Here is a 27,678-nt window from a genome sequence, read left to right as displayed (position 1 = left end):
AACCTTTGGTAGACTGCTGGCAGGCCATTTAGCTGCGTGACAGCAATGCCAAGTCAGCCAGTGCTCATGCCATGGTTCTCACAGCTAGGGGAAGGGAAATGATAGGCTACAATAACTTTGCTCATGATGCACGCCGCTAATGATATGTAACGACACCCTGAGCACATGGGGCGTGAAACAAAATACCAATACAAATGTAACAACAGCACAAAATAGATAATAAACAACTTCGTGGAATTTTCTTTCTTTTCATTGTAAGATATACACTTATGATTTCTAGCTGCACCAATCAAATCAGTGGATCGTGGTCAAAACCATTCATCTTGGGGCGACGGAGGGAGCGGGTTCCAAAATCATATCACACGCAATTTTACCATTTATGAAATGGTCATATATACACTACCATTCAAAAGTTTGGGGTCACTTAAAAATGTCCTTGTTTTTGAAAGAAAATCACATTTTCTGTTCATTAAAATAACATAAAATTGATCAGAAATAGAGTGTAGACATTGTTAATGTTGTACATGACTATTGTAGCTGGAAACGGCTGATTTTTTATGGAATATCTACATAGGTGTGCAGAGGCCCATTATCAGCAACCATCACTCCTGTGTTCCAATGGCACGTTGTGTTAGCTAATCCAAGTTGATCATTTTAAAAGGCTAATTGATCATAGAAAATCATTTTGCAATTATGTTAGCACAGCTGAAAACTGTTGTCCTGATTAAATAAGCAATAAAACTGGCCTTCTTTAGACTAGTTTAGTATCTGGAGCGTCAGCATTTGCGGGTTCGATTCCAGGCTCAAACTGGCCAGAAACAAAGAACTTTCTTCTGAAACTCGGCAGTCTATTCTTGTTCGGAGAAATGAAGGCTATTCCATGCGAGAAATTGCCAAGAAACTGAAGATCTCGTAAAACGCTGTGTACTACTACCTTCACAGGGGAGTGGGAGGCCCCAGTGCACAACTGAGCAAGAGGACAAGTACATTAGTGTCTAGTTTGAGAAACAGATGCCTCACAAGCCTTCAACTAGCAGCTTCATTAAATAGTACCCGCAAAACACCAGTCAACGTCAACAGTGAAGAGGCGACTTCGGGATGCTGGCCTTCTAGGCAGAGTTGCAAAGATAAAAGCCATAGCTCAGACTGACTAATGAAAATAAAAGATTCAGATGGGCAAAAGAACAGACACTGGACAGAGGAACTCTGCCTAGAAGGCCAGCAACCCAGAGTCGCCCCTTCACTGTTGACATTGAGACGGGTGTTTTGCGGGTAGTGACCCCAAACTTTTGAACATTGTGTATATTTTATATAATTGCAAGAAATTTACTTTAAAACGTAAATTTCTCTCCACCATCAAGAGATGTAAAATGTGTATGCAAGGTGGAGGGCTCCCAAACCAAATCTCGGTTAGGGCCCCCAAAAGGCTAGAACCAACCCTGCATGTAAAACATTTACTATTTGGTATTTTATATTTGCTTATGCACAGTATTGAGGCGAAATGTTGTCACAGTCCCGGATTGAAATTTGGATAGATGATAGTCATCTTCATATTTTCCAAACACCTCAGATTATCCTTTATTTAAACAGTCCAGGCAATGACCGTTTCAGACCCTCACAAGCACCGACTGTCACACAGTCTCCACACGGTAAACTGGCGATGATGTAATCTTGAAACGTTATTTGCTTGAGCAATGGAAATTCGGCGAGGATAGAGAAAAGAGGGGGAGGAGGAAGAGATTTAGCAGGGATTTGTGTTACAGTACTGTTGTGGCACAGTAGCCTAGCTGTGGACTCATGCGCTGTAAGAAAACAACGTACCTTTGCTTTAACCCAAGCGATTTGAGTCATACGGGATCTGTCACCATTTCAAAACCACTGTAGAGTCGGACGCACATGCATTCTATTTATTTTGGATATCATTTTCCATAGTGGGCAGCTATAGCCACAGTCAGCAACGGATTTGACAGACGCGCAACCTTATACTAAAACCTTGCCCACGCTCCTGCCTGCTTTCTCGGGTGTGCACACCCGCCTCCTCAGCCACCCGCCCGGTGCTGGAGAGCGAGTCGGAGGGGCTAGTTTACTGATGACAGCGCAGAGATGAGTTTGGGCAGATGAATGCCACATTCACCACTGGTCCTGCGCGAGCCAGGGATATCCGGTTTTGGTGAACGGACTATAGTGATCACACAACACACTGCAGTGGGCTACATACAACCTTTCTGAAGATGTTTGGATATTCTGTTAATTGATTGATTTATGTCTTGAGGAATCTGTTTTCTGGGTGTGAGGGAGGTTTGGAACGTTGCGTGTAGCCTGTTGCGTAAGCGTTTTGCTGGTTTGGAGACTTGAAGAGTGTACATCTTTCAATCATGGCCGGCATGAATAACTCAAAGAATCAGCGGGTAAGTGTGCTGGCTTTACGTTGATCTAAGTAAATAGGTCATTTATTTTTTCATAGGTGTTTCTAGTGGAAATGTTGACATGCTTTAATTTAGAGACTATTTGATCTAGGCTACATAGGAATTGTGCGTTCTTCTGCCATAAAATCATCACAACAGTCATTCATGACATAAATACATATAACAAGTCCACTTGTAGTAGCTCATTGTACAGCAGGGAAAGTACATTGTTAAAAGTCGTGCCATTTTTATGGAGAAACCCTGTGGGGACAAGGAGAGTGCATGACATACTGTATGCCATCATGAACAAACAGTTCTTCTCTGTGGTGACATTGAAGGCATGCTAGATTATTCTCTACAAATGGACATTAGTCAAAGACACACACATTATTTAGCTGTGGCATAGCTCTCATCTGGTTGGGTCACAGGGTAGATGGGGTGTGGTTTGGGATGTTCTGTGGGACATTAGGAGACATTGTCTTTCAACTTCTGAGAAGTGGGACATTGCAGCTACTGTGCTTTTTAATGACGTTTCAGTCATCAATACATTTCCAGACTGTGGAGAGCTGCTGTAGATGCCTTGTGCTTCTGTCAGAGTATTATAGCAGTGGCCTGAATCTCTGTCCATTTCTCTTGTACCACACTGACTTTGATAAAGGACAAGATCACCTGTATTTGGACCTGTCTTATCATATACAATCTCAATGTCAACTTGTGTTGTTCTATGTGCTGGGCTCCAGGCACATGCCAGCATCACTGAAGCACTGCTGCAGCAGACAGTAATGTTTGAGCTTGAGGGTGTGTGACCGCTCTTATGAGGACTGTCTAGGACTCCTTCCTGTTGTGTGTGTGTGTGTGTGTGTGCATGTTTGTTGCCTCTACGGATGCGTTGTAGTCTAATATGGAAAAAGTCACTTGCGTTGTGACACAGAGGCTGCTACAGCCAGTCTCTCTTTTATATATTTTAATTCTAGGAATCTCTCTACATCTCCATTCCCTGTCATTACAAGTCACAGAGACAGACATACTCTTATCATTAAATGTAAAAAGGTCATCATGCTAGTTTCAGTAGAGATCTCTTTTTGCGTTAGTGTAATGATAGGCCTACAGTCTGTGTACATGTGATTCCTCTGCTTTCCACAATCAATATAGTCACTGCAGAGGAGCAGAATGCAGTAACATCCTGTCTCTCTCTCTCTCGCTCTCTCGCTCTCTGCTCGGCTTCAGCTGTAAAGGTCAGGACATGTTTCCTCTGTCTTTCACATATCTGTCATTGTGACTCTGCCTCTGGCCACCCAGGCCAGCGCAATATCATGGCTCCTGTCCTGGGGGTTAAGGACCGTGACACGTGTATGATGTTGTAGGACTCCTGTCCTGGGGGTTAAGGACTGTGACACAGGTATGATGTTGTAGGACTCCTGTCCTGGGGGTTTAGGACCGTGACACGTGTATGATGTTGTAGGACTGCTGTCCTGGGGGTTAAGGACTGTGACACAGGTATGATGTTGTAGGACTCCTGTCCTGGGGGTTAAGGACCGGGACACGGGTATGATGTTGTAGGACTCCTGTCCTGGGGGTTAAGGACCGTGACACGTGTATGATATTGTAGGACTCCTGTCCTGGGGGTTAAGGACTGTGACACAGGTATGATGTTGTAGGACTCCTGTCCTGGGGGTTTACGTGACACGTATGATGTTGTAGGACTGCTGTCCTGGGGGTTAAGGACTTGACACAGGTATGATGTTGTAGGACCCTGTCCTGGGGGTTAAGGACCGTGACACGGGTATGATGTTGTAGGACTCCTGTCCTGGGGGTTTAGGACCGTGACACGTGTATGATGTTGTAGGACTGCTGTCCTGGGGGTTAAGGACTGTGACACAGGTATGATGTTGTAGGACTCCTGTCCTGGGGGTTAAGGACCATGACACGGGTATGATGTTGTAGGACTCCTGTCCTGGGGGTTTAGGACTGTGACACAGGTATGATGTTGTAGGACTCCTGTCCTGGGGGTTTAGGACTGTGACACGGGTCTGATGTTGTAGGACTCCTGTCCTGGGGGTTAAGGACCGTGACACAGGTATGATGTTGTAGGACTCCCAATTCTCTAGTCGGCACGAGCTAATAGGGGCCGACTAGAGAATAGGGGCCATGTGTGTGTGTGTGCGTCCTTGAAGTTATTGTCGAAGTGAGAACCAGAGAAGAGGAGGTGAAGTGAGAGATTTTGGGCCCAGTGATCCCTATCTTCTCCAGCAGGTGACATATTTTATTTTTTTCGCTCACCAAGCCTGGAGTTTTTGTATGGCTTATTTGCTACGTGTGGCTTATTTGATGATTAGGTTCTTATGAGCGTACTGATGTAATTAGGACACATGACATCCTGGCAACTTTGTGAAGAAAAAACAAATATAGGAGTTGTCTGGTCATCACTAGTTACCACAGCCACAGTCATAAACCTCGCCTATTTCTGCCATTTCTCTTCTCAAAATGTGATTTTAACCACACTGCTAACCTTATGTCTAACCTTAAATTAAGCAAAAAAAGGTTAAATATTTGTTTTCATTAATTTTTAAGATACAGATTTTTAAACTTTGGCTGTGGTAAGTAGTGTAAACCCCTTGTGCCTTTTCTTCACATGCGTTATTTGGCCTCTCATTGGCTCGAGTGGTCCCACCTTATCTTGCCTCCTCCCGAGGGCCTTCCGTTTTTGAAGACATTACTTTTCATTGTTAGAGCGGCCACTACAGTATCGGGTCAATGTCATTTATCATCTGTGAGAACCGAGCCACACACATTCCACATGCTCAGTCAATAGTGTACTCTTTTTTTTTACCTCACATTCAGACATAAAATGCATCCTTTACTCCTTTACGCTGAAGTTGGAGACTTATCTCCCTCACCAACTTTAAACATCTGCTATCTGAGCAGCTAACCGATCGCTACAGCTGTACATAGTCCATCGGTAAAAAGCCCACCCAATTTACCTACCTCATCCCCATACTGTTTTTATTTATTTACTTTTCTGCTCTTTTGCACACCAGTATATCTACCTGCACATGACCATTTGATCATTTATCAATCCAGTGTTAATCTGCAAAATTGTAATTATTCGCCTACCTCCTCGTGCCTTTTGCACACAATGTATATAGACTCTTTTTTTCTTTTTTCTACTGTGTTATTGACTTGTTTATTCCATGTGTAACTCTGTGTTGTTGTCTGTTCACACTGCTATGCTTTATCTTGGCCAGGTCGCAGTTGTAAATGAGAACTTGTTCTCAAGTAGCCTACCTGGTTAAATAAAGGTGAAATAAAAAAATAAATACAATTTAGTTCTCTCTGTTCCGACTTGTTTTTAGAAGCAGCGAATCATTCTGGTTGGTTTTTCCTGATGAGCTGCAGGGTGCCTCCTACGAGCCTGTTGAGGAGATGTGGAAGAGGGATGGAGGAGAGATGGAGAGCAGTATATTAGACAGTCAAAGTGATGGATGTCTCTGCAGGGGATAGATTTATGTGTATGTAGATAGACTCCAGCAGCCAGACAGGTAATTCAGTGTGGCAGGCATCTCTCGCAGCAGACAGGAACCAGTCAGTCATTTATATAGGCTGTCTGTCAGGCCCTCGTATGGCCTACCTGTTTAGTGGGAGAACAGTTCACGATGATCCGTGTTACACTACTCTATGTCTGATTGAAAGGTGTGTGTGTTTTACCACAGTCCACACCTACAGTGGGGCAAAAAAGTATTTAGTCAGCCACCAATTGTGCATGTTCTCCCACTTAAAAAGATGAGTGAGGCCTGTAATTTTCACCATAGGTACACTTCAACTATGACAGACAAAATGAGAAAAAAAATATCCAGAAAATCACATTGTAGGTTTTTAATGAATTTATTTGCAAATTATGGTGGAAAATAAGTATTTGGTCAATAACAAAAGTTTATCTCAATACTTTATATACCCTTTGTTGGCAATGACAGAAGTCAAACGTTTTCTGTAAGTCTTCACAAGGTTTTCACACACTGTTGCTGGTATTTTGGCCCATTCCTCCATGCAGATCTCGTCTAGAGCAGTGATGTTTTGGGGCTGTTGCTGGGCAACACGGACTTTCAACTCCCTCCAAATATTTTCTATGGGGTTGAGATCTGGAGACTGGCTAGGCCACTCCAGGACCTTGAAATGCTTCTTACGAAGCCACTCCTTTGTTGCCCGGGTGGTGTGTTTGGGATCATTGTCATGCTGAAAGACCCAGCCACGTTTCATCTTCAATGCCCTTGCTGATGGAAGGAGGTTTTCACTGAAAATCTCACGATATATGGCCCCATTCATTCTTTCCTTTACACGGATCAGTCGTCCTGGTCCCTTTGCAGAAAAACAGCCCCAAAGCATGATGTTTCCACCCCCATGCTTCACAGTAGGTATGGTGTTCTTTGGATGCAACTCAGCATTCTTTGTCCTCCAAACACGACGAGTTGAGTTTTTACCAAAAAGTTATATTTTGGTTTCATCTGACCATATGACATTCTCTCAATCTTCTTCTGGATCATCCAAATGCTCTCTAGCAAACTTCAGACGGGCCTGGACAGGTATTGGCTTAAGCAGGAGGACACGTCTGGCACTGCAGGATTTGAGTCCCTGGCGGCGTAGTGTGTTACTGATGGTAGGCTTTGTTACTTTGGTCCCCACGGGGTGAGATCTTGCGTGGAGCCCCAGATCGAGGGAGATTATCAGTGGTCTTGTATGTCTTCCATTTCCTAATAATTGCTCCCACAGTTGATTTCTTCAAACCAAGCTGCTTACCTATTGCAGATTCAGTCTTCCCAGCCTGGTGCAGGTCTACAATTTTGTTTCTGGTGTCCTTTGACAGCTCTTTGGTCTTGGCCATAGTGGAGTTTGGAGTGTGACATTTTGAGGTTGTGGACAGGTGTCTTTTATACTGATAACAATTTCAAACAGGTGCCATTAATACAGGTAACGAGTGGAGGACAGAGGAGCCTCTTAAAGAAGAAGTTACAGGTCTGTGAGAGCCAGAAATGTTGATTGTTTGTATGTGACCAAATACTTATTTTCCACGATAATTTGCAAATAAATTAATTAAATGTGTTGTGATTTTGTGATGTGATTTTTCTGGATTTTTTTTTCCATTTTGTCTGTCATAGTTGAAGTGTACCCATGATGGAAATTACAGGCCTCTCATCTTTTTAAGTGGGAGAACTTGCATAATTGGTGTCTGACTAAATACTTTTTTGCCCCACTGTAATTAACCAACCATGTTCAATGTTAGCTAGCTAGCTAACATTAGTCATTAACTAGCAATGCAAATAGCTCTGAGATACAAATAACATTACTACGACCTGGGAACAGGGGACCAGAGGACCTGGGGACAGAGAACCTGGGGGACAGAGAACCTGGGGGACAGAAGACCTGTGGGACAGAGGACCTGGGGGACAGAGGATCATACATGTAATGTTGGCTAGCGAGCCAGCCAGCTAACGTTAGCTAGCTAACAGTACGCTTTAACTTGAAATTAAAATGACATTCTGACAAAATTAGAAATATGTAATATATAAAAATTTAGCTAGTTAGGCTCTCTTACCCAAATACATGGATGGATGCTTCTCCCTCTCTGTCATGGATGCCATGGTTGCCCTTAGTTTGAAAATGTAATCCGAAGACAAGTCTTTTATACAACAGCCTTCTGTGTTCTCTTTTCGACTCCCTCTTCATATTTGCAATCAAATTACAGAATTTTCTCCAATTCCACTGGGCATGCCACTGATTTCAAAACTCGTTCTTCCGGAAAGTGGAGAGCAACACTTTTGCATTTCTACTACGTGATATCTTTTTTTTTTTAAAGCCACGTTAAAAAGGATTACCTACACATACTGACCAGCTCACGTTATAGACAGAAGCTTGCTACATGGCTGACCAATCCAAACTCATCTCCTGGGAAGGCCAGCCCATCCATTATCTCAGGCAATCATGGCTACCGGGAAGGTTCTTGACTTTTTCCATGGCTCAACCAACTAGGCTTGTAATATAAACTATTTATTCGTATTTACAGGTGGCATACAAGTTTGTTAATAAGGCTCTCCTGTGAAGTAGTGACGCGTGACATATGCCTAGTCTCCTAAAACGAGTCACATATATGATGATGAACACTGTCCCCTCAATGTCCCATGAGGCTCAGTTGGTAGAGCATGGCGCTTGCAATGCCATGTTTGTGGGTTTGATTCCCACAGGGGACCAGTACGGGAAAAAAGTATGAAAATGTACGAACTCACTACTGTACTGTAAGTCGTTCTGGATAAGAACGTCTGCTAAATGACGTAAATGTAATGATATGACAAGGTGGCAGAGCCAATGGTCCTGCTCACAGCATCACCACAAGCATCTTCTACTTGCTATCTACTTCTATGTCTTGTGTGTGTGTGTGTTCTAAATAAGGCAGCAGCAGTGACGTTAAGTCAGGGTGTGTTTGTTTTCGTTTGGTGTGTTTGTGTATGCATGTTTTGGATGTGTGGTCTATGTGTGTAGTCACCCAGGGTCCAAGGTCCCCCTGCAATGTCTGCTGGAAGTCTATATTAGGGGAAGGTTAGAGTGGGAGGGTTAGGGGGGGAGGGAGTTTAAGGGCCAGCTAGAACGGCTCATCTGATTAGCCCTGATTTCCTCATCCAGCTTCAGACACAGAAAAGCCCTGGATTAGAGAGTGCCACGCAGCCACCAGCAGTGTGGGTGTGACTGTGTGTGGGGTGTATGTGTGTGTGTGTGTACAGGCACCACAAGTGGGGTCTATCTCTTTCTGGCACACCATGTCCTCTCCCCCTCATCCCTCCTCTCTTCCACAGCAGATTCCTCTCTCTGCATTGTATCTGTCTGTCTCTCGCTCCGTCTTTCTTCAATTGAATTCCAGGATGAAGAGAAGAATCAAAAAGGTCTCGTTGAGAGAGATCATAGGAGACTTTGATCAGGGTCCTACCTAGGCCTATCTTAACAGTTCCTCTCTTTTCTCTTCCATTAGCTTACAAGAAAAGCCAGCTAATCAGTTAACGAGCCAGTGCTCTGAACATGTGTAGTAGTTTGTGGCTTTGTTCCAACCTACAATTTAACACTGGGCCTTTTCTACTGTCTATTATGCTTGTGTGTGTGTGTGTGTATAGGCGCCCTGCTGTGCATAATGGTTTTGTGTGTAATTAATTTCCTCTTGCAGCTCCCGGACAGTCAGTTATGCCAATCATTCTCATTAGAGTTTTTCCCATTCCTGTTAGATTGGCAGACAATGGAATGTAGTGGAGTTAGGGCTGGGCGATATGGCCCAAATATCATATTTAAATATAACCTTTATTTAACTAGGCAAGTCAGTTAAGAACAAATTCTTCTTTACAATGACGGCCTACCGGGGCACAGTGGCTTAAAACCTCTACAGGATTGGTGGGTCCCCCTCGGGACAGTTGAGCTAGCGTAGGCTGTGATTAGCATGAGGTTGTAAGTAACAAGAACATTTTCCAGGACATAGACATATCTGATATTGGCAGAAAGCTTAAATTATTGTTAATCTAACTGTACTGTCCAATTTACAGTAGCTATTAATTATAGTGAAAGAATACCATGCTATTGTTTGAGGAGAGTGCAGAGTTATGAACTTGAAAAGTTATTAATTAACCAATTAGGTACATTTGGGAATTCTTGATACAAAATTTTGAACAGAGAAACGATGGTTAATTGGATCCGTCTGGAATAATACATTATGGCCTTTCTCTTGCATTTCTTGCATGATGGTACAAAAAAAATGGCAAAAAAACGCATGTTTTTTTCTTTGTATTATCTTTTACCAGATAGAATCTGTTATTCTCCTACATTCATTTCACATTTCCACAGACTTCAAAGTGTTTCCTTGCAAATGGTGTCAAGAATATGCATATCCTTGCTTCAGGTCTTGAGCTCAGATTTGGGAATGTCATTTTAGATGAAAATTGAAAAAAATATTCTGGAGGTTTTAACTCTCTGAATGTGCACACCAATGAATTAATTTGGTAAATTCAGTATCTTCTCAGATTAGCCTACTTATTTTAGTCACACCTTTAAAACCTGAGCCTTGAGGACACTTTATGAGGTACAAGTGGTACTAGCCCTGTGTAATTGATAACAAACCAAGCTAATCTCAGTTCATGAGGGTGAGTCTGCCAGAAGGTCTTAGTGAGTCTGTAAGCAGGGCTTGGCTTGGCTGCCAGTCTCTACTCTTAACGGATGAGCTTGTTGTTGTGAAGCTCTTAGGCACTTTCCTTTCACCATGGACAGGCTTGGTCTCTTCAAACTAAACCCTCACACACATGCAAATACACATTCACATAGGGCTGGGTGATATAGCCTAAAATCAGATTGTTGTATTATTATTGTTGTTTTTACTCGTGGGCGATTCACGATATATATAGAGAGATTTTATAAAAATAAAAATGACATTTTGGTTCCAAATTTAACCAGATTTATGGACAATGCACATTGGTTAATAATCACCAACTTCTGGTTTCAGGCATGATAGAAAATTAACACAGGTCTTGTGAGTAGCCACATAATATTTATTTTTAATGTCAAGCAAAAGATCTGTTCAACATTGTGGGAGTTGAGACATAAAAAGGGTATCGTTACAAATGTTAAGTTCTCCTCTATTACAGTAAAATAATGTGTGTCGGTTTCCATATGGCCGATTTTATGTCGGACCAAACCTCAGATTCAAATAGCGAGTTGAAACTGCTTGGCGTCAGAGAGGAAGAAGTGATCTTTAGTCTCTTTGTTGTTGTGAGTGGCAGGGGAATGAGCTTGGTGTCTGTGCGAGTGGGAAGGTGCACAGAAGAAGTGAAGGAGACGAGACCAAAAAAACAGAATGCTCATAAAACTGAAAGAAAAAATACTCACCTTAATTCTTGCGATACCGACCGCGAAAAGGCATTTGAAACATCACGCTAAAACATTCCTACTCTCACACACGCATGCACCCATATATATATGTGATTATATATATGTGATTATATATATATATATATATATATATATATATATATCTTCTTTTTCTGTCCACAACCACACACACCGCTCCCCTCTGAGCAGGGGCCCAGCTGCACTGGAACACTCAGTGCCTTTGTGTGGGAACAGCTGGCAGCAGTCACACACTATGTCTTTGATTTGATACTCTCCCGACAAACACACAGTCGCACGTATGCCTAAAGCCGTCCATTCCCACTGGGCACAGACGTCAATTAAACGTCTATTCCATGTTGGTTCAACGTAATTTCGTTGACGGGCCGCCCCCAGGTGGTGAGGGTAGGAAATAACATCTCCACTCCGCTGATCCTCAACACTGGGGCCCCACAAGGGTGTGTTCTCAGCCCTCTCCTGTACTCCCTGTTCACCCATGACTGTGTGACCATGCACGCCTCCAACTCAATCATCAAATTTCAGGCGACACTACAGTGGTAGGCTTGATTACAACGACGAGACGGCCTACAGGGAGGAGATGAGGGCCCTCGGAGTATGGTGTCAGGAAAATAACCTCTCACTCAATGTCAGCAAAACAAAAGAGAAGATTGTGGACTTCAGGAAACAGCAGAGGGAGCACCCCCTATCCACATCGATGGCACAGTAGTGGAGAAGGTGGAAAGTTCCTGGACGTACACATCACGGACAAACTGAAATGGTCCACGCACACAGACAGTGTAGTGAAGAAGGCACAACAGCACCTCAGGAGTCACCAAAAACCCTCACTAACTTTTACAGGTACACAATTGAGAGCATCCTGTCGGGCTGTATTACCGCCTGGTACAGCAACTACACCGCCCACAACCGCAGGGCTCTCCAGAGGGTGGTGCGGTCTGCACAACGCATCACCGGGGGCAAACTACCTGCCCTCCAGGACACCTACACCACCCGATGCTACAGGAAGGCCAAAAAGATCATCAAGGACAACAACCTCCCGGGCCACTGTCTGTTCACCCCGCTTCCATCCAGAAGGCGAGGTCAGTACAGGTGCATCAAAGCTGGGACAGAGAGACTGAAAAACAGCTTTTTTCTCAAGGCCATCAGACTGTTAAACAGCCACCACTAACACAGAGAGGCTGCTGCCTACATACAGACTTGATATCATTGGCCACTTTAATAAATGGAACACTATTCACTTTAACAATGTTTACATATCTCACATTACTTATCTCATATGTATATATTGTATACTGTATCCTTCACTATCTATTGCATCTTAACCGCTCTGTCACTGCTCATCCATATATTTTATACTTATACATTCTCATTCCATTCCTTTACTAGATTGTGTGTATTATCTAGAAGCATAAGCACTTCACTACACTCGCAATAACATCTGCTTACCATGTGTGTCTTGTGAGTTGTTTGTGGATAGTTTATTACATTTGCTGGTTCTGTTCAGTGCTATGTGTATTGGGACAAAGCCTCTGGTTCTTCCACCATTAGACCACTGCAGATTTCGTTCAGGCCCTGGTGACTTCAGCACTCTGGCTGTAGACTGGGAAACACATTCAGACCGGAGGGAGAAGTCTGTGCCTTGGACAGGGTCAATTCCGCCTGGTTACAGGGTCAATTCCGCCTGGTTACAGGGTCAATTCCGCCTGGTTACAGGGTCAATTCCGCCTGGTTACAGGGTCAATTCCGCCTGGTTACAGGGTCAATTCCGCCTGGTTACAGGGTCAATTCCGACTGGTTACAGGGTCAATTCCGACTGGTTACAGGGTCAATTCCGACTGGTTACAGGGTCAATTCCGACTGGTTACAGGGTCAATTCCGACTGGTTACAGGGTCAATTCCGACTGGTTACAGGGTCAATTCCGACTGGTTACAGGGTCAATTCCGACTGGTTACAGGGTCAATTCCGCCTGGTTACAGGGTCAATTCCACCTGGTTACAGGGTCAATTCCGCCTGGTCACAGGGTCAATTCCGCCTGGTCACAGGGTCAATTCCGCCTGGTCACAGGGTCAATTCCGCCTGGTCACAGGGTCAATTCCGCCTGGTCACAGGGTCAATTCCGCCTGGTCACAGGGTCAATTCCTCCTGGTCACAGGGTCAATTCCGCCTGGTCACAGGGTCAATTCCGCCTGGTCACAGGGTCAATTCCGCCTGGTTACAAGGTCAATTCCGCCTGGTCACAGGGTCAATTCCGCCTGGTTACAAGGTCAATTCCGCCTGGTCACAGGGTCAATTCCGCCTGGTCACAGGGTCAATTCCGACTGGTTACAGGGTCAATTCCGACTGGTCACAGGGTCAATTCCGCCTGGTCACAGGGTCAATTCCGCCTGGTCACAGGGTCAATTCCGCCTGGTTACAGGTTCAATTCCGCCTGGTTACAGGGTTAAAACAGAAACAACTCAAAGGGTTAAGTTTAGGTATTCACTCCAAGTGGTTATAATTAAAAACAACATGCTGTTTCCGCCAACTATCAACCATCAGGAGTTGGCGTTCAGTGCTGGGAAATCATTTTTATTGTTTCTGCAAAGGATGACATATATGATGTTCTCAGGACCTTATCAAACAGCCGTCTATTTTTAGTGATCAGGCTGAATGCCCCCCCCAGTTCACTATCATACCTCGTAACCCATGGTGCCAGAACCAAACTATAACAGAGTGTCCTACTTCAGTGGTTCCCAAACAGGGGTACTAGGACACCTGGGGGTACTTGGCCCATCCATAGGGGCTACTTGGCCCATCCATAGGGACTACTTGGCCCATCCATAGGGGCTACTTGGCCCATCCATAGGGGCTATTTGAAGAATCATGAGACCAAAATCTAACTGGTAAAATGCATATGAAAGTGTACTTTAGGAGTACTTCAGGTAGAGCAACATTTTGTTGGTGGACAGTAACCGAAAAAAGTTGAGAACCACTGTCCTACTTGAACAAGCCATTGGTTTTGGGTGATTTTATTAAATTTTTTGTATATTTGCGTCTGGTGGAATTTGTGTTTGTGTGTATGTGTTAGCATAGGCTATGTCTCTGTGTTTGTGTGTATGTGTTAGCATAGGCTATGTCTCTGTGTTTGTGTTAGCATAGGCTATGTCTCTGTGTTTGTGTGTATGAGGGATGGATAGACGAACAAAGTCTGAGCCTGTTTCTTTGTGCATGTCTTGAAACTAGGGTGTGTGTGCTTGCAAGTGTATGTTTACGTGTGACAAGCTTGCGTGTGTATGTGAAGGAGAGAGAGAGAGCCCATGTGTTGTGTGTTAATGACAGTCTGCTGATGTGCGTTCCTCTCGCCCCCATGATCATAGCCTACAGTTCCCTGGGGCCTCTCTTGGCCCTGCCCCTCCCTCTCCTGGCCCTCCTGGCCCTGCCCCTCCCTCTCCCTCTCCTGGCCCTGCCCCTCCCTCCCTCCCTCTCCTGGCCCTGCCCCTCAATACGTCCCTCTCCTGGCCCTGCCCCTCAATACCTCCCTCTCCTGGCCCTGCCTCTCCTGGCCCTGCCTCTCCCTCTCCTGGCCCTGCCCCTCAATACCTCCCTCTCCTGGTCCTGCCCCTCACTCCTCCCTCTCCTGGCCCTGCCCCTCACTCCCTCCCTCTCCTGGCCCTGCCTCCCTCCTGGCCCTGCCTTTCCCCCTCCTGGCTCTGCCCCTCATTCGCCCCCTCCTGGCCCTGCCCCTCCCTCGCTCCCCCTCCCTCTTCTACCCCTGCCCCTCACTCCCTCCCTCTCCTGGCCCTGGCCCTGCCCCTCCTTCACCCCTCTCCTGGCTTTGCCCCTCCCTCTTCTGGCCCTGCCCCTCCCTTGCTCCCTCCCTCTCCTACCTCTGCCCCTCCCTCCCTCCCTCTCCTACCTCTGCCCCTCCCTCCCTCCCTCTCCTACCTCTGCCCCTCCCTCCCTCCCTCTCCTACCTCTGCCCCTCCCTCCCTCCCTCTCCTACCTCTGCCCCTCCCTCCCTCCCTCCCTCTCCTACCTCTGCCCCTCACTCCCTCCCTCTCCTATCTCTGCCCCTCACTCCCTCCCTCTCCTGGCCCTGCCCCTTACTCCCTCCCTCTCCTGGCCTTGCCCCTCACTGCTTCCCTCTCCTGCCCCTGCCCCTCCCTCGCTCCCTCCCTCCCCAGGTCCTCCCCTCCCTCCCTCACTGCAGCCATGCTTTGGGTGGGTAGAGAGGGAAAGCAGGAGAGAGAGAGGAAGGGATCTGGTGGAGTGGGCAGACACATAGTTGTGGCAGACTAATTGTGCCTGCCCACTATACCCAGATCTTGCTCTCTATCTCTCTCTCCTGCTTTTCCCTATCTCTCTCCTGCTTTTCCCTAAGGTTCATCCTTCTCTTTATATTGTTCTCTATCCCCCTCTCTCTCTATCATCTCCCCCTCTGTCTCTCTCCTTGGTAAACATTAAAAATATATACATCTATTTAACCATTATTTAACTAGGCAAGTCAGTTAAGAACTAATTCTTATTTACAATGACGGCCTTAACAAGGCACACCTGTTTATTGAAATGCATTCCAGGTGACTACCTCATGAAGCTGGTTGAGAGAATGCCAAGAGTGTGCAAAGCTGTCATCAAGGCAAAGGGTGGCTACTTTGAAGAATCTCAAATATAAAATATATTTTAATTTGTTTAACAATTTTTTTTGGTTACTACATGATCCCATATGTGTTATTTTATAGTTTTGATGTCTTCACTATTATTTACAATGTAGAAAATACTAAAAATAAATGAAAAACCCTTGAACGAGTAGGTGTGCCCAAACTTTTGACTGTGTGACTGTGTGTGTGTGTACACTTTTTCCACATTTTGTTACTGTACAGCCTTTTTCTAAAATGTATTAAATTGTTTTCCCCTCATCAATCTACACACAATACCCCATAATGACAAATCAAAAACAGTTTTTTAGACATTTTTGCTAATTTATTAAAAATAAAAACTTAAATCAGTTACGTAAGTATTCAGACCCTTTTATCAGTACTTTGTTGAAGCACTTTTGGCAGCGATTACAACGTCAAGTCTTCTTGGGTATGATGCTACAAGCTTTGCACACCTGTATTTGGCGAGTTTCTCCCATTCTTCTCTGCAGATCCCCTCAAGCTCTATAAGGTTGGATGGGGAGCGTCGCTGCACAGCTATTTTCAGATTTTTCCAGAGATGTTCGATCGGGTTCAAGTCTGGGCTCTGGCTCGGCCATTCAAGGACATTCAGAGACTTGTCCTGATGCCACTTCTGTGTTGTCTTGGCTGTCTGCTTAGGCTCGCTGTCTTGTTGGATGGTGAACCTTCGCTCCAGTCTGAGTTCCTAAGTGCTCTGGAGCAGGTTTTCATCAAGGATCTCTCTGTACTTTGCGCCTTCCATCTTTTCCTTGATCCTGACTAGTCTCCCTGCCACTGAAAAACATCCCCACAGCATGATGCTGCCGCCACCGTGCTTCACCGTAGGGATGGTGCCAGGTTTCTTCCAGACATGACGTTTGGCATTCAGGCCAAAGAGTTCAAGCTTGGTTTCATCAGACCAGAGAATTTTGTTTCTCTGGTGCCTTTCATGTGCCTTTTACTGAGGAGTGACTTCTGTCTGGCCACTCTACCACAAAGGCATTATTGGTGGAGTCCTGCAGAGATGGTTGTCCTTCTGGAAGATTTTCCCATCTCCACAGAGGAACTCAGGAGGTCTGTCAGAGTGAACATCGGGTTCTTGGTCACCTCCCTGACCAGGGCCCTTCTCCCCCGATTGCTCTGTTTGGCCAGGCGGCCAGCTCTAGGAAAAGTCTTGGTGGTTCCAAACTTCTTCCATTTAGGAATGATGGAGGCCACTGTGTTATTGGGGACCTTCAATGCTGAGAAATGTTTTGGTACCCTTCCCCAGATCTGTGCCTCGGCACAATCCTGTCACAGACAATTCCTTGAAACTCATGGCTTGGTTTTTGCTCTGACATGCACTGTCAACTGTGGGATCTTATATAGACAGGTGTGTTAAATGATTAAGCATCTTGGTGTCTGCGTGCCGGAGGGGAGGCAGAAGAGTTTAAGGGCATATTTACAGCCTCTTCCTGACTACTCTGTGCCCTGACTGACCCACGCCTCAACGCACAGAGACACCAGAATGCTTTCAGGGATACACCCCACTAATGGGCCCACGAGACACACACACACACACACACGTTTGCCCTCTTTCTCCCATAAACACAAACGCTCTTCTCCACAGTCATTGTCACATTTAAACTGAACTGTCACACTTACCCTCTTGTTACAGTCTCACTCCTCAAAGACCAACCCTGTTCCAGTCAGTAATATGTCCAAACCCATCTCTCCCTCCCTCTCTCTCTCTGCCTGCAGGACAGTAACATCCAGAAGAAAATAGACCATGAGATCCGGATGCGTGACGGGGCCTGTAAGCTGCTGGCTGCGTGCTCCCAGAGAGAACAGGCCCTGGAGGCCTCCAAGAGCCTGCTCACCTGCAACACCCGCATCATGGCCTACATGTCGGAGCTGCAGAGGATGAAGGAGGCCCAGGTCATGCAGAGGGTTGCACTAAGGTCAGAGGGCAAATGGGCAGGGCAAGGGGGCGGGGTAGGAACTTAGGTGCATAAATGGAGTTATACCCATAGGGTGAAGGATTTAATGTGGTCTGAGTGGGCAATTGAGCAGGGTTTACAATGAGATTTTCCGTTGTTGTCATCCTCTTCTTTCTGTTTCTACTAGGTCATCGGACGCAGGGCCTACGGACGACAGACTACCCTGTAAAGGAAAGGTGGCCATCTCAGGTAGGCCCCAGGTGTGTGTGCGTGTGTGTGTGTACCTATGTAAAGGAAAGCTGCATGTCTACCCAATAGCAGAGCTTCATGTAGTCCACTTCATCAGGCCCTGACACCCTGTCTCATCTCCTATTATGCCATGCATATGCTGTCCGTCATGCTGAGGGGGGCGGGCTCATGATGATAAGCAAGATCGTCTCTGGGTCTCATAGCCACCCTCCAAGGAGGACCCCCCCACTACGGAGGGGTGAGGGTATGTGGGTTATGGAAAGGGATTAATTTAAAGGCTGAGTGTGGGATAAGGGGTTAGGCTAAGTGAAAAGGGGGGTATAATGAGGGAGAAATGGTTTGGGGGGAGAGAGAGGACTGGGTTTGGGGGAGAGAGAGGACTGAGTTTGGGGGAGAGAGAGGACTGAGTTTGGGGGAGAGAGAGGACTGAGTTTGGGGGAGAGAGAGGACTGAGTTTGGGGGAGAGAGAGGACTGAGTTTGGGGGAGAGAGAGAGACTGAGTTTGGGGGAGAGAGAGGACTGAGTTTGGGGGAGAGAGAGGACTGGGTTTGGGGGAGAGAGAGGACTGGGTTTGGGGGAGAGAGAGGACTGGGTTTGGGGGAGAGAGAGGACTGGGTTTGGGGGAGAGAGGACTGGGTTTGGGGGAGAGGGAGTACTGGGTTTGGGGGAGAGGGGAGAGGGAGGACTGGGTTTGTGGGGAGAGAAGGAATGGGTTTGGGGGAGGGAGGACTGGGTTTGGGGGAGAGAAGGAATGGGTTTGGGGGAGGGAGGACTGGGTTTGGGGGAGAGAAGGAATGGGTTGGGGGAGGGGGAATGGGTTTGAGGGGAGAGGGAGGAATGGGTTGGGGGGGATAAGGAATGAAGGGTTGGGGGAGAAGGAGGAATGGGTTTGGGGGATAAGGGGTGAGGATGATGTTAGGTGTGGAGGGGGAGGGAACAAGGGGTGAGGATTTAAACATTTTATGGTTTAAAGAAATTATGCAAAAGAGGTGGCAAACAAGTTATGCTGCTCATCTGATTGGTTGACATATTGTCAATGGAGAAATGTTGTGACTAAACTTAACACAAAGAAAAATAACTTGTATTACCAAATAAAGATAAATGACATAAAGCACAATGGGAAAATACTTTGGAGTACCTTAAATGATATCATGGGCAGAAAACCCAATTAATCTCCATCGTTCATTGAAGGTGATGGTTTATTTATAACAAAACCTTTCGATGTTGCCGATCATTTCAATGACTATTTCACTACAGAGTTGTTTATCAATGGAAGCTTCTCTAACATCAGATATGTACAATGCGGTGTCCCTCAGGGCAGTTGCCTTGGAACGTGACTCTTCTCTATTTTTACAAATTATTTGTCACTGGTCTTACACAAAGCTAGAATGAGTATGCTTGCGGCTGATTCCACACTCTACATGTCAGCACCCAAAGCCAGTGAGCTCACAGTAATAATTCGATATTCAACTGATTATGCCAGTAGGCAGATTATGCAATAGTCATGCAAACACCTTATTCTACTTATATTAATCGGCGTATGGCCAAAATCTAAATAAGCATCTGCTGATTAAAACACCTGGTTTTCTGGGCAATCTTTTGAATTATCATGACGTGTAAACATCTTAATGGGCATTGAGAGACTAGTCAAGGACCATATCACCTCCACCCTACCTGACACCCTTGACCCACTCCAATTTGCTTACCGCCCAAATAGGTCCACAGACGATGCAATCTCAACCACACTGCACACTGCCCTAACCCATCTGGACAAGAGGAATACCTATGTGAGAATGCTGTTCATCGACTACAGCTCGGCATTCAACACCATAGTACCCTCCAAGCTCGTCATCAAGCTCGAGACCCTGGGTCTCGACCCCGCCCTGTGCAACTGGGTACTGGACTTCCTGACGGGCCGCCCCCAGGTGGTGAGGGTAGGCAACAACATCTCCTCCCCGCTGATCCTCAACACTGGGGCCCCACAAGGGTGCGTTCTGAGCCCTCTCCTGTACTCCCTGTTCACCCACGACTGCGTGGCCATGCACGCCTCCAACTCAATCATCAAGTTTGCGGACGACACAACAGTGGTAGGCTTGATTACCAACAACGACGAGACGGCCTACAGGGAGGAGGTGAGGGCCCTCGGAGTGTGGTGTCAGGAAAATAACCTCACACTCAACGTCAACAAAACTAAGGAGATGATTGTGGACTTCAGGAAACAGCAGAGGGAACACCCCCATCCATATCGATAGAACAGTAGTGGAGAGAGTAGCAAGTTTTATGTTCCTCGGCATACACATCACAGACAAACTGAATTGGTCCACTCACACAGACAGCATCGTGAGGAAGGCGCAGCAGCGCCTCTTCAACCTCAGGAGGCTGAAGAAATTCGGCTTGTCACCAAAAGCACTCACAAACTTCTACAGATGCACAATCGAGAGCATCCTGGCGGGCTGTATCACCGCCTGGTATGGCAACTGCACCGCCCTCAACCGTAAGGCTCTCCAGAGGGTAGTGAGGTCTGCACAACGCATCACCGGGGCAAACTACCTGCCCTCCAGGACACCTACACCACCCGATGCTACAGGAAGGCCATAAAGATCATCAAGGACATCAACCACCCGAGCCACTGCCTGTTCACCCCACTGTCATCCAGAAGGCGAGGTCAGTACAGGTGCATCAAAGCTGGGACCGAGAGACTGAAAAACAGCTTCTATCTCAAGGCCATCAGACTGTTAAACAGCCACCACTAACATTGAGTGGCTACTGCCAACACACTGTCAATGACACTGACTCTACTCCAGCCACTTGAATCATGGGAATTGATGGGAAATGATGTAAATATATCACTAGCCACTTTAAACAATGCTACCTTATATAATGTTACTTACCCTACATTGTTCATCTCATATGCATACGTTGATACTGTACTCTATATCATCGACTGCATCCTTATGTAATACATGTATCACTAGCCACTTTAACTATGCCACTTGGTTTACATACTTATCTCATATGTATATACTGTACTCGATATCATCTACTGTATCTTGCCTATGCTGCTCTGTACCATCACTCATTCATATATCCTTATGTACATATTCTTTATCCCCTTACACTGTGTATAAGACAGTAGTTTTTTTGGAATTGTTAGTTAGATCACTTGTTGGTTATTACTGCATTGTCGGAATTAGAAGCACAAGCATTTCGCTACACTCGCATTAACATCTGCTAACCATGTGTATGTGACAAATAAAATTTGATTTGATTTGATATGATTTGATTTGATTCCAGTGGTGTATCTGATCTGCTCATGTGCCAGCACCGGGAGCTCAAATCTCCCTCTTTAGCGCGAGTGAAGTCGGAACTGAATGTACGAGTCTTAGAAGTAGTTTTCACAAACAAACATGATATATTATGTCCGAACTCAGAATCAAACATGCTTCCCAAAAATAACATGGTCGCTGTGGTAGAACGTTTAGTTTGATTGGTGATTTTCGGCATTGATCAGAGTGCCATCAGGTAACCTGATTTCAGATGTGTCCATGTAAACATCTGACTATCCACAATAGTCTCATTATTGTTTGCATGTAAACATACTCCTACTCATAAAAGGGTGTGATCATTGCGCAAGTTGAGGAAGCAAAACTCCTAGGTATAACATTGGATGGTCAATTATCATTAGACAAAAGTCTACTGTACTAGTTGTTCAGGCTTTGGTCTTGTCCTATCTTGATAACTGTCTGGTAATATGGTCATGTACTGCAAAGAAAGACCTAGCAAAGCTGCAGCTGGCTCAGAACAGAGCAGCACACCTTGCCCTTAACAGCACATAGAGAACTAACATCAACAGCATGCATGCCAGTCTTTCCTGGTTGACGAGAGATTAACTGATTCTCTTCTAGTTTTTTTGAGGAATACTGTGACAAATTTCAGAGTGTCTGCATAATCAAATAACATTCAGCTCAGACACCCATACATATCCCACAAGACATGCCACCAGGGGTCTCTTCAGACACCCGTACATACCCCACAAGACATGACACCAGGGGTCTCTTCAGACACCCATACATATCCCACAAGACATGCCACCAGGGGTCTCTTCAGACACCCGTACATACCCCACAAGACATGCCACCAGGGGTCTCTTCAGACACACGTACATACCCCACAAGACATGCCACCAGGGGTCTCTTCAGACACACGTACATACCCCACAAGACATGCCACCAGGGGTCTCTTCAGACACCCGTACATACCCCACCAGACACGCCACCAGGGGTCTCTTCAGACACCCGTACATACCCCACAAGACATGCCACCAGGGGTCTCTTCAGACACCCGTACATACCCCACAAGACATGCCACCAGGGGTCTCTTCAGACACCCGTACATACCCCACAAGACATGCCACCAGGGGTCTCTTCAGACACACGTACATACCCCACAAGACATGCCACCAGGGGTCTCTTCAGACACACGTACATACCCCACAAGACATGCCACCAAGGGTCTCTTCAGACACCCGTACATACCCCACAAGACATGCCACCAGGGGTCTCTTCACGTTCCCCAAGTCCAAAAGGAATTGACAGCAATGCATAGTTTTATACAGAGCCATGATCGCATGGAACTCCCTTCCATCTCCCATTACTCAAGCAAACAGCAAAATGACCTTTACATTTTTTTTTAATACAAAATAACAACTAATGGAAAGGCGGAGACTGTGAGGGCACACTCTCTAACACACACATCATTTTTTTAGTTGTATTGTTTGTATAATGTTTTAGTTGCATTGTTTGGATATTGTTGTATTTGACATTTGTGTGACTTTCCTTGTCTATCAATGTTTTGTTACTTGTCATGTTTTTTGTAGACCTACGAAGTGTAGTTGCTGCTTCGGCAAAGCCAATGGGGATCATAACAAACTGACATAAAAGGATGAGGGTGGGAGTAGGAGAGAGAAGAGGTAATTAAAGGATTATGATGAACTGCGCTGGTTCAGTGGGAGGACAGGAGGACAGGGGGCTCTGAGGTCTGTCTGTCTGCTTCGGACTGCCTGTCTGCTTCGGACTGCTCACAGCTGGAGGGGCACACACACACACACACACACACACACACACACACACACACACACACAGTTGATGAACAGAAGTTGTGACTTATCATTGATTGACTGGGTCGACAGGAAGCCGTTTAGCGAGTAAGCTCAGTGCAGAGAATGGGCTTCATCATCATACACACAAGCGCGGACGCGCGCATTATGACAGTAACTGTCTGGTGGGGGAGATAAAAGATTGTGTGTGTGTGTGGTATGAGTTTGTGGTTGTGTATATCTTACATTTGTGATGGATTTCACTGTCACTCTGACTGTCCTTTGTCATTGCAGACCTGCGGATCCCTCTCATGTGGAAAGACACAGAGTACTTCAAGAACAAAGGAGGTGAGGAGAGCTTCTACACCTGCATTGCTTGCTGTTTGGGGTTTTAGGCTGGGTTTCTGTACAGCACTTTGAGATATCAGCTGATGTACGAAGGGCTATATAAATACAATTGATTTGATTTGAGTCAGTGTGCTAGAACTGGCATGAATAAACTCATCAATGATTCATGTCAGTGTGCTAGAACTGGTGTGAATAGACTCACCAATGAGTCATATCAGTGTGTTGGAACTGGTGTGAATAGACTCATCAATGATTCATGTCAGTGTGCTAGAACTGGTGTGAATAGACTCATCAATGATTCATGTCAGTGTGCTAGAACTGGTGTGAATAGACTCATCAATGATTCATATCAGTGTGCTAGAACTGGTGTGAATAGACTCACCAATGAGTCATATCAGTGTGCTAGAACTGGTGTGAATAGACTCATCAATGAGTCATATCAGTGTGCTGGAACTGGTGTGAATAGACTCCTCACTGATTCATGTGCTATTATCCATCGCTTTGATTTTGTGTGAAGAGATGTGATGTGAGTCAACTGAGTGAGTGAAGCCATGTGAATTGATTAGAATTTGGGTAAAGTGGTATCCACAAAGCCTCCCAGAGTAGGAGGGCTGATTTTAGAATCAGTTTAATCTTTTAGATGATAATGAATAACATTACATGGACAGGTGGGAGATCGGATCCTAGATCAGCACTCCTACTCTGAGACGCTTTGTGGATACGGGCCCTGGGAAAGAGAACTCTTAATGTATTAGAACTGAAGCACTGAACATGTGAGCATAACAGTTCATGCTCTTTTAAAAAGACTTCTGTACGGCTATTGAAATGTATGTACGTTTCTATTTTTCCCTCTGTAAAGTCAGCAGCTCACTGACAAGCAAACATTCCAACAGTAAGTGATTGGGTATGATGGCCTCTGGCTTAGAAACCTGCTGCACAGACAGCCCTCTTCTGTTCTGTTGTCTTTGTCTGTGCTACTGCAGCAAAGAGGCCTGGATCTGCGTAGGATCTGGTATTTGTAGTTCTAGGTGCTCTTTTGATAGCGCTGTGTTATGGTTTATGTTGACTGCTACGTGTTAAGATCAAAACGTTATGGTAAAAATAACAAAAGTGCTGAAACCCGACTCCTTGGTGAGGTCTGAAACCCGACTCCTTGGTGAGGTCTGCATGACCTAATAGATCTATAATGAGGCAATTAGTGCAGGTTTTTAAGTGCAGTGGGAAGATAAGGAAGCCTAAGATGGCAATGATAGAGTGTGCGCTTTTGATGCATGCACACACACACCTGCACTCACACTCCCAAATACATTTAGTGTAAAACGATACACTCACACACCCAAATACATTTAGTGTAAAACGATACACTCACACTCCCAAATACATTTAGTGTAAAACGATACACTCACACTCCCAAATACATTTAGTGTAAAACGATACACTCACACACCGTGCTGCATGTGAAGAACACTCTTAAAACTACTTAGGCCAGACTCTCACAGTGCGGCTGTCCAAGTCCAACAGCTGCTAGAGTTGGTGTTTGTTCATCCCAGTCTGTCCAGTTTGACAGCCAAACCCACAATCCTCCAATAATTTACTCTGTAGCCTCCGTCTGTTTAAAACATCCACAGAGGGTGCAGATAGTGCCAGAGGAGTTCTCAAGTGGGGAAATCTAGTCAAATGTCTTCCACATGCTGCTTTTCTTACTTCTCTCTCTCTCTCTACCTCTCTCTCTACCTATACCTCTCTCTCTACCTGTACCTCTCTCTCTCTTTACCTCTCTGTCTCTGTCTGTCTCTCTCTCTCTGTCTCACTGTCTCTCTCTCTCTGTGTCTCTCTCTCTCTGTGTCTCTCTCTCTCTGTCCGTCTCTCTCTCTGTCTGTCTGTCTCTCTGTCTCTCTCTCTCTCTGTCTCTCTCTCTCTCTCTCTCTCTCTCTCTCTCTCTGTCTCTCTCTCTCTGTCTCTCTGTCTCTGTCTGTCTGTCTGTCTGTCTGTCTGTCTGTCTGTCTGTCTGTCTGTCTGTCTGTCTGTCTGTCTGTCTGTCTGTCTTTGTCTCTCTCTACCTCTCAATTCAATTCAATTCAAGGGCTTTATTGGCATGGGAAACATGTGTTAACATTGCCAAAGCAAGTGAGGTAGACAACATACAAAGTGAATATATAAAGTGAAAAACAACAAAAATTAACAGTAAACATTACACATACAGAAGTTTCAAAACAGTAAAGACATTACAAATGTCATATTATATATATATATACAGTGTTCTAACAATGTACAAATGGCTAAAGGACACAAGATAAAATAAATAAGCATAAATATGGGTTGTATTTACAATGGTGTTTGTTCTTCACTGGTTGCCCTTTTCTCGTGGCAACAGGTCACAAATCTTGCTGCTGTGATGGCACACTGTGGAATTTCACCCAGTAGATATGGGAGTTTTTCAAAATTGGATTTGTTTTCGAATTCTTTGTGGATCTGTGTAATCTGAGGGAAATATGTCTCTCTAATATGGTCATACATTGGGCAGGAGGTTAGGAAGTGCAGCTCAGTTTCCACCTCATTTTGTGGGCAGTGAGCACATAGCCTGTCTTCTCTTGAGAGCCATGTCTGCCTACGGCGGCCTTTCTCAATAGCAAGGCTATGCTCACTGAGTCTGTACATAGTCAAGGCTTTCCTTAATTTTGGGTCAGTCACAGTGGTCAGGTATTCTGCCGCTGTGTACTCTCTGTGTAGGGCCAAATAGCATTCTAGTTTGCTCTGTTTTTTTGTTAATTCTTTCCAATGTGTTAAGTAGTTATCTTTTTGTTTTCTCATGATTTGGTTGGGTCTAATTGTGCTGCTGTCCTGGGGCTCTGTAGTGTGTGTTTGTGTTTGTGAACAGAGCCCTAGGACCAGCTTGCTTAGGGGACTCTTCTCCAGGTTCATCTCTCTGTAGGTGATGGCTTTGTTATGGAAGGTTTGTGAATCGCTTCCTTTTAGGTGGTTGTAGAATTTAACAGCTCTTTTCTGGATTTTGATAATTAGTGGGTATCGGCCTAATTCTGCTCTGCATGCATTATTTGGTGTTCTACGTTGTACACGGAGGATATTTTTGCAGAATTCTGCGTGCAGAGTCTCAATTTGGTGTTTGTCCCATTTTGTGAAGTCTTGGTTGGTGAGCGGACCCCAGACCTCACAACCATAAAGGGCAATGGGCTCTATGACTGATTCAAGTATTTTTAGCCAGATCCTAATTGGTATGTTGAAATTTATGTTTCTTTTGATGGCATAGAATGCCCTTCTTGCCTTGTCTCTCAGATCGTTCACAGCTTTGTGGAAGTTACCTGTGGTGCTGATGTTTAGGCCAAGGTATGTATAGTTTTTTGTGTGCTCTAGGGCAACAGTGTCTAGATGGAATTTGTATTTGTGGTCCTGGTGACTGGACCTTTTTGGAACACCATTATTTTGGTCTTACTGAGATTTACTGTCAGGGCCCAGGTCTGACAGAATCTGTGCATAAGATCTAGGTGCTGCTGTAGGCCCTCCTTGGTTGGTGACAGAAGCACCAGATCATCAGCAAACAGCAGACATTTGACTTCGGATTCTAGCAGGGGGAGGCCGGGTGCTGCAGACTTTTCTAGTGCCCTCGCCAATTCGTTGATATATATGTTGAAGAGGGTGGGGCTTAAGCTGCATCCCTGTCTAACCCCACGACCCTGTGTGAAGAAATGTGTGTGTTTTTGCCAATTTTAACCGCACACTTGTTGTTTGTGTACATGGATTTTATAATGTCGTATGTTTTACCCCCAACACCACTTTCCATCAGTTTGTATAGCAGACCCTCATGCCAGATTGAGTCGAAGGCTTTTTTGAAATCAACAAAGCATGAGAAGACTTTGCCTTTGTTTTGGTTTGTTTGATTGTCAATTAGGGTGTGCAGGGTGAATACATGGTCTGTTGTACGGTAATTTGGTAAAAAGCCAATTTGACATTTGCTCAGTACATTGTTTTCATTGAGGAAATGTACGAGTCTGCTGTTAATAATAATGCAGAGGATTTTCCCAAGGTTACTGTTGACACATATTCCACGGTAGTTATTGGGGTCAAATTTGTCTCCACTTTTGTGGAT

At 45.2% G+C, this 27,678-nt stretch overlaps 1 protein-coding gene across 8 annotated transcripts in view; it reads left to right on the top strand.

Moving 5' to 3' along the window:
* The window catches only part of rtkna (rhotekin a), a 113,869-nt gene that overhangs the window by 70,832 nt on the left and 15,359 nt on the right, over nt 1-27,678 (top strand). For 7 of the 8 annotated variants that reach the window (XM_042320338.1, XM_042320339.1, XM_042320336.1 and 4 more), the window contains exons 2-4: nt 17,703-17,902; nt 18,069-18,130; nt 23,520-23,573. In XM_042320338.1, the coding sequence (XP_042176272.1) occupies nt 17,703-17,902; nt 18,069-18,130; nt 23,520-23,573 (316 nt within the window). Of the gene's footprint in view, nt 1-1,626; nt 2,409-17,702; nt 17,903-18,068; nt 18,131-23,519; nt 23,574-27,678 lie in introns of those variants that run through there. The other variant, XM_042320341.1, reaches the window with a different exon arrangement.

This window comes from Oncorhynchus tshawytscha, linkage group LG04 (genome assembly GCF_018296145.1).
Source record: "Oncorhynchus tshawytscha isolate Ot180627B linkage group LG04, Otsh_v2.0, whole genome shotgun sequence".
Classification (NCBI taxonomy): Eukaryota; Metazoa; Chordata; class Actinopteri; order Salmoniformes; family Salmonidae; genus Oncorhynchus; species Oncorhynchus tshawytscha.
The sequence above is the reverse complement of the archived record's forward strand: the minus strand, read 5'-3'. Positions and strand labels throughout refer to the sequence as shown.